The sequence below is a fragment of the Nannospalax galili genome, unplaced genomic scaffold, assembly GCF_000622305.1.
Source record: "Nannospalax galili isolate Female #2095 unplaced genomic scaffold, S.galili_v1.0 scaffold83, whole genome shotgun sequence".
NCBI classification, from domain to species: domain Eukaryota; kingdom Metazoa; phylum Chordata; class Mammalia; order Rodentia; family Spalacidae; genus Nannospalax; species Nannospalax galili.
In genome coordinates this window covers 1,386,235-1,394,029 of record NW_008352659.1, presented here as the reverse complement: position 1 = coordinate 1,394,029, position 7,795 = coordinate 1,386,235, and the positions used below count along the sequence as shown (strand labels likewise).

The 7,795-nt window shown below is 45.7% G+C and overlaps 1 protein-coding gene across 1 annotated transcript in view; it reads left to right on the top strand.

Moving 5' to 3' along the window:
* The window catches only part of Polr3a (RNA polymerase III subunit A), a gene marked incomplete in the record, with an annotated part of 58,327 nt that overhangs the window by 38,440 nt on the left and 12,092 nt on the right, over positions 1-7,795 (top strand). Inside the window, 4 exon segments of the mRNA XM_008849830.3 lie at positions 654-772; positions 1,442-1,579; positions 3,992-4,162; positions 5,585-5,698. Of these exon segments, the coding sequence (XP_008848052.1) occupies positions 654-772; positions 1,442-1,579; positions 3,992-4,162; positions 5,585-5,698 (542 nt within the window).

Below are 7,795 nucleotides of genomic sequence, written 5' to 3'. Positions count from 1 at the left end.
GACACTGTCGGAGGTCAGAAGAGGCTGTCGGAGCCCCTGGGACTGGAGTTATGGACAGTTGTTAGCTGCCATGTGGGTGCGGGGATTCGAACCCGGGTATTCTGCATGAACAACCAGTATTCTTAACCGCTGAGCCAGCTCTCCAGCCCCCAGTGGCAAAATTCTTTAACTTCATAGTTATTCAGATCCTTAAAGCATTGGATTTCATAGTATTGTATTCAAACAACCTCCAGGCTTCTCTTTGTGTATTTTTTGTTTTTACGGAATTAAGTCTGCTGTCTGACTTTGCTGCCTTTGGCCCATTGTCCCCCTCCTCCTGCTTTGGTATACACCTAGGGCCTTTGCCTGTTACTTATCATTCATCCACATACGTTGCAGTTCTTCTTCCCCACCCTCCTTTTGTGAAGCAATCTGGTGGCTGCTGCCATCTGAAAGACTCTACAGGTTATTCCTCAGCCTTCCCTCCACCCCAGATGAGCCTGAGCCCTGTCCATCACTGTACCTCTAGTACCGCAATTCTGCCCTTCGCCAGCACGCTGTGTGCTTGAGAAAAAGTGCTGTGCTGTGTCATGTTCCTGTTTTCTCTCCATTCTGCCTGGCTTCAGTTGGTGTTGTTTCCTCTTACAGTGTTACATTTCTGAACTGTTCCCTAGGTTCCTTCATTAATATATCACAGATGATCGCCTGTGTGGGACAGCAAGCCATCAGCGGCTCTCGAGTGCCAGATGGCTTTGAAAACAGGTCTTTGCCTCACTTTGAAAAACACTCAAAGGTACGTGGTAGTGGATGAAGTAGAAGCTTGAAGGTCTGCTCTTCCAGATGGTCCTATGCGGAACACAGGCCTGTCTACATAGAAAGTCATGGGCCATTTTCATGTGATTTACATGGATATGCAATTTGTTACTGTGGTATTGAGATGTACCACGTCATAATTTCACCCATTTGGAGTGTTGAGTGCAGTGACTGTTAATATGGTCACAGCATTGCACAACCATCGCTGCAATCTACTTGTATATTTTCAGTGTTCCAGACTGAAACGCCATAGCTTTAGCTATGCTTGGTTGTATTTTGGAGGTGAGCAGTATGCTTTGAAGGCAGTAGCTTCCCAGGGAGAATACCAGGTGCCCTCTGAGGTCCTTGCTACTTTTAGGGTAGCAGCTTGAGCTTTGCTATTCCTCTCCTGAGCCACTTGCCTGTCACTGGCACCAGTGCCTGCCCCTGCGGGCCCTTACCGTCCATCCTGTCTCTAGGAAGGATGGCCTGTTCAAATTATTTTTTCCATAAGCGAGGGTGTACATCACTTCCAGGTTGTGAGTTGGTGGCTGGGTATTTATAGCCCAAAGGTGGGGCATTTTCTGATGTGGATGGATTTTAGAATTGTGGACCTCAAACCTTGAACTTTCTTTTCTTTTCTTTTTCCCTTTTTTCTTCCTCTCTTTAGCTCCCAGCTGCCAAAGGCTTTGTGGCTAATAGCTTTTACTCAGGTTTAACGCCCACCGAGTTTTTCTTCCACACAATGGCTGGCCGGGAGGGTCTGGTTGACACAGCGGTAAAAACAGCTGAAACAGGATACATGCAGGTAACTTGAAGAAATTTCAGCATTTAGCCATGGGGCAGACAGTGTTCTGTGGGCTTTGGCTGCTCAGCAGGTCTGTATTTTGTACACAAGCTGTAGTTTACCTCGTCTTGGTTTTAAAGGGGAAATTATAGACATACAGGTACACTGGAACTAGAGAAACAAACAAAATATTAATTATTTCAAATTATCCTCTGTGTCACACATTCCAGACATATCATCCAGCCTCCATGAGCCCGTTTCTAACTTGACTCTGAGGTGACGTTGCTGCCTCCTAGTTACTGAGAGGATTCTGCCTCACACCTCGCCACTAGTTTAACTCACCATTAATCCCAGTGTTCTGTGGGCTTTGGCTGCTCAGCAGGTCTGTATTTTGTACACAAGCTGTAGTTTACCTCGTCTTGGTTTTAAAGGGGAAATTATAGACATACAGGTACACTGGAACTAGAGAAACAAACAAAATATTAATTATTTCAAATTATCCTCTGTGTCACACATTCCAGACATATCATCCAGCCTCCATGAGCCCATTTCTAACTTGACCCTGAGGTGACGTTGCTGCCTGAGAGGATTCTGCCTCACACCTCGCCACTAGTTTAACTCACCATTAATCTACTTTCTGGCACCCCAAACTCCTGAAGGGTTTGGGCACTAGAGGGAAGATGCTTCCCTAGGGAAGTCCGGGGCTGAGGTAAGGGGCTGTCTGCTGTTTCTCAAACTCCTATAAATGTGGCTGAACTGGCAGAGGAATAAAACCCTGGGCCTCAGGGAAGGATGTTTTTTTCAGACTGGTGGTCCTTTCTGTTCCCTACTGCAATAACAAGAATATTTGTTGAGGGGCTGGAGAGATGGCTCAGCAGTTAAGAGCACTGACTGCTCTTGCAGAGGACCCGGGTTCAATTCCCAGCACCCACATGGCGACTACAAACCGTCCTTAACTCCAGTTCCAGGGGAAGCCGAAGCCTTCTACTGACCTCTGCGGCATTGCACGACATGGGTGCACTCACATACATGTAGGCAATACACTCATACACATAAAATAAGAAAAATATAAATAAAATTAAACAAAAATATTTGTTGAAAAAAAATTCACATGTGTTATGTTTGTTGAAAAAAATTCACATGTGTTTGTGTTGCTGGGATTGAACCAGGTTTTCATACATGCAAGTGCTTTACTGCTGAGCACAGTCCTAGCCCCCCCAAATTTTTAAACAAATATTTTTTATGTGTATGAGTGTATTACCTATGTGTATATAAGTGCATCCACGTCCATGTCATGCAACGCCTGCAGAAATCAGAAGAGGTTGTCGGATCCTCTGGATCTGGAATTATGGATGGTTGTTACTGCCATTTGGGTACAGGTCCTCTGTAAGAGCAGCCAGTGCTCTTAACTGCTAAGCCATCTCTCAGCCCCTTGCTTCAGATTTGTGTTCCTCTGACTCCTGGAAGCATGGCCTTTGCAGTCAGGGAAACAAGGATTGATAAATCAGTGGGTCACACTAAACAAAGGTGATGAGGGTGAAATGGTGGCAAGGGACACCTGTTGCAGAGCCTCCTCTGTACCTGTTTGTCCCCATCTGGTGCTTGTAGTCGTCTTCTGATGGGGACCATGCTTTGGTTTTGAGATGCGCTGCTTTTGTCAGCACCCCAGTGAACTGGGAGATGCTTTTCCCACTCTTGCCATGATGTGGTTTGATTTTGGTTTCTTAAGTAACCATTTCCCAGGGCAGTGTGTTAACCTAGAGGCAGTTGGTTCCAGCATGAGGGAATCTGTTTTTCTAAGTCACCCAGAGGAGGATTTCTTTAATTCTCTTGACCACCATGGCATTATTGGCTGCTGTTAGAAGGTTCTCCCTGAGCAGATTTGAGAAGTGGTTGCTGCTCACTGTTGTCCCTGTTCCCTCTTTCTCTGTCCCAGAAGTGGATTTACCCCTGATTTTGTACTTCATATTGAAGTATGCAGGGGTCCTGGCTTAAGCTGTGTTTAGAAATGCAAAGGCACTACATTGATTGATACCTTAGGGAGCAGAAGGGGAAAGCAAAGGAGCCTAGAAAAACAGTCTTGCAGAGTCCTTTGGGGCTGGTGCAGTTTCTGTTGCAGATACTGAAGACTGGAGGCTGGGGCACAGGCTGCCTCTCACTGCACAGGCTAATGAGGCACTCCTGGCCTTACTGTTCTCAGGCAAGGGGATACTTAAGGATTTCTAGTAAAGTGTTAATGTAATTAAAGTGTTTGTAACCTTGTGCTGGGGATGTGACAGAGTGTTTGTCCAGCACACACAAGGGCCTGAGTTGATCTCCAACACCACAAAAATAAAGCGCCTGTAACCATGAAACTTTATATGGCAAATCTCATCATGTGTGTGTGTGAGCAGTCTCTCCAGACAGCAGAGCTTTCTTTTCCTTTCCCTTTAGAGAAGGCTGGTCAAATCCCTGGAAGATCTCTGTTCCCAGTATGATCTGACAGTGAGGAGCTCCACTGGTGACATCATCCAGTTCATCTATGGAGGAGATGGCTTAGATCCTGCAGCCATGGAGGGGAAGGATGAGCCACTGGAATTCAAGAGAGTTCTGGACAACATCAGAGTAAGATGTTGCCCTTGGGCTATGCAGTTTCTGAGGGCAATAGTTGAAATCATTTGTAATATCTCACTTTATACTGTGGTCCTCTCTACCTCAGTATAAGATTAGTCTTTTCCTCCAAATTACTCTCTATTTTCCAGCTTTAAAAGAAAAAAAACAAAAAATCAAATGCCAAAGGAAGAGGCTTTGGTTTCCCTAATAGAATGGACTAGATGAGTTTTGGGATTTTTTGTTTGTTTGTTTTTCTTTTTGAGACAGGGTCTCCCTGTAGCCCTAGCTGTCCTGGAACTCACTATGTAGACCAAGCTGGCCTTGAACTCACAGAGATCTGCCTGCCTCTGCTGGGATTAAAGGCGTGCACCACCACGCCCAGCCTTATAGACTGGGCTTATAGTTTTATAAGTCATGACTATGGGGAAGCAGCCTCACTCACATACCGCAGCTGGGAATATAAATTGAAGCTACATTTTTTTTTGGCTGGTAGTTTGTCAATATTCACTTAGATTTAAATGCCAGTGCCCAGACATTCCACTTACAGGAATTTGCCTTACTGAAGTGACCTAAATGTGCCAAGAATGTTTTTTCCACTTTGTTTACAGTAGATACGAGCCATCAATAGGGAATGAGTCACATACATGGTTTTCTGCACCTACCATGGAATAATACGTAGCTACTAAAACTTTGAGGAAATCTCTGAGCTTGAGAGATGTTGAAGTATTTTTACTCTTGAAATGTTTAGTTCGTTGGTTAGTTGGCCAGATGGTTTTTGTGGTATTGAAATTAAACCCAGGGCCTCAAGCATGCTAGGCAAGTGTCCTATCACTAAACAATGTCCCCAATGCTTTTTTATTTTTTTACACTTAGGCAAGGTCTCACTAATCTGCCCGAATTGGCCTTGAACTTGTTTTGTAGGCAGGCAAACCTTGAACTTGTGATCCTTCTGCATGGGCTTTCCAAGTAGCTAGAATTATAGGTTGGGCCGCTAGAACTGGCTACAACAATGTATATTTTAAATACAAATCTGGACTGGAGTCAAGTTGAGAACTAATGGAGCTACACTCACCAAGTTAAGTGGAACTCTGTATAAAATGGAGATTCCTATCTGGGCATAGTGGTGCATGCCTGTACCCTAGCACTTGGGAAGGAGGAGGATCAGGAGTTAAAGGCCAGTCTCCACTACATAGTGAGTTGGAGGCTAACTTGAGCTACATGAGACTCTGTCTCTAACAAAGGCAGACCGAGTGTAAAGTTTATCTGGTTTTCACCTTCATTTGAAGTCCACAGTTTGTTTGGAAATAAAGCCAGGAGTTGGTAATAAAAGCCCACTCTGGGTAAGATAGTTTTATGTCTGGTAAATTCCTCCACCTTGTATTACCCCTCCCTCTTTTCCCCACACACATAACACTGTGTCGTTTTGCTATTCAGGCAGTGTTTCCATGTCAGAGCGAGCGTGCTCTCAGTAAGAATGAGCTCACTCTGACCACCGAGGCCATCATGAAGAAGAGCGAGTTCCTCTGCTGCCAGGAGAGCTTCCTGCAGGTACGCTCTGCCAGCCGGTGCCACCACACCAACTTCGCTGATAACAAGAACTCTTTTTTTTTAGTCTTTTTGAGACAGGGTCTCCCTGTATCCCCAGCTGGCCTGGAACTCACTATGTAGATCAAGTTGGCCTTGAACTCACAGAGGTCCTCCTGCCTCTGCCTCCTAAGGTGTGCATCACCATGGCTGGCCCAAGAACTCTGTCAAATGCTCGCCCATTGGGTCTTATAAACCAGAGTTTTGGTATGGTTTTTCTTTTGGCCTGGACAGTATCTCACCAGCCAGCATGAAGAATTTTTCTCTTTCACACAAATGACTCTCTTTTGGGGAAAAAAAAAGAGCTAGAGAGCCTGTCTGTTAGATCCCTGTCATCAGCCCTTATCCACTTTCTTACCCTTCTGCAGTCTCTGAATCCCTACTGTCATTAGTTGCTGCCATTTGTTTCTAATTGTTGCCTCTTTCCATTGTGGCTTAGAAGTCCCTTGGATCAGCCTTCTTGGGGGCCATCACTGTGGTGTGTGCTCGTGACGATTTTGGTTAGTTTGCTTTTTGTTTCTATGCAAACCTCAAACAGCTCCTTTATGTTTATAACCATGGTTGGGATCAAAAGCAAAGACAGCAACCAGTGGTCAAACCTGGGCACTGATTGAGGCTCAAATGTGACACAGATCCATAGGCCAGTGAGGAGTGTGTCTCCACCAGGATAATGGAATGAAACAAGATGAAGCTTGTATGGAATTGTTTGCTAAGAGAGCACTGCCCTCCTTCTAGCCCATGTAGAAGTGTGGATGGGAACAGCTCTTCAAGGGTCCGTGTGGAATATCCAGAGCATGGCAGGGTTCAGTGCCGTTTGTGTTATTTTTCCCCCCCACAAATTTTCTTCTTCCTTTTATTTTTAATATTGGAATTGCAGTTTGGTTTTTCCATATGCTTATATTATTTCTTTTTCTCTTTACCCTCAAGACCTTTACTGAGATGGGTTATGAGAAATAGAGCGAGGTAATGCGCTCGCATGGCATGAGTGCCTCGCAGATGGGTGACTCCAGCAGCCCTCCAGCTCCTTGCTTGCCAGCATTGGAGCCACACGGTTCTGTCTCCATTCTGGCAAATGCAGGTTTCCCTTTGGGCTGGTTCCCGTCGTGCCTTTGACCAGTTTTTACAGGTGGCCTGCTGGCCAACAGCCTCTTCAGTGAGTGCTGGCTTAGCTGGCACCCTGTGTCACTCACATTGCAGACTTGGGAATGTGACGGTCATTTAACAGGTCATCTCAGTTCAGTAGCTCATAATCTGATGAGCTCAGATTTGCTAAGAGAACTAAAATCCACTGACCAGAGCCGATCTGAGCCAAGAAATGTTGAGACCAGCCCACACTAGAGCTGGGGCAGCTCTGAGTGTCCTTGGCTCCTGGCTCTGGCCAGAGGTTAGTATGTATGTTCCTGGCACACCCAATGCGAGACTAATGATTAGTTGACTAATTGCCTGCCGAGTGCCTTGCTATGGGTTCCCTCTAGTGCACAGGGATTCATTCAGCTGAATTTTCGCTTGCTTACTTCCATTTCATTTCTTCCAGGGGAACTTTTTTCTTTTTTAAAAACCTTACTTCCAGAATGTTTGCCCTAGGCTTTTGGTTCCTTTCAGCAGAGCCACTGGGAGCATGTCACTTGGGAAGCCTCTGACAGGTGTCACTCCCAGTGTCTTCAAGGCTATGGTTTGGTGTGTGCCTTTTTGTTGCTTGTGTGTGCAAACTCCTCACAGCGGGAAGCCTCCGGGCCTGCTTGCTAACAGGAGGCAGCACTGAACCCCTAGGGATGGAGAGGCAGCTCCTGGGGCAATGGGTCTCAGCCCCAGCTAGACAGGTGACTAGAGGCAAAAATCAGGAGTGTGGAAGAGGCTGTTCACCCAGAGTGGAGAGAAGCTGCCTGTCCAGTGGCTTTCGGCCTCTCCTTTGCAGTTACTAACACTGTCTTAAAATGTGGCCCAAAATACTTGATTGGTGAGTCAGTCTCAAGAGGTTTTTGTTTTGTTTTGTTTTAAAGGGAGTGATACTAGATAGGCTGACCAGGCTCATACTGGATTGGATTAACTCATACTTAAGGA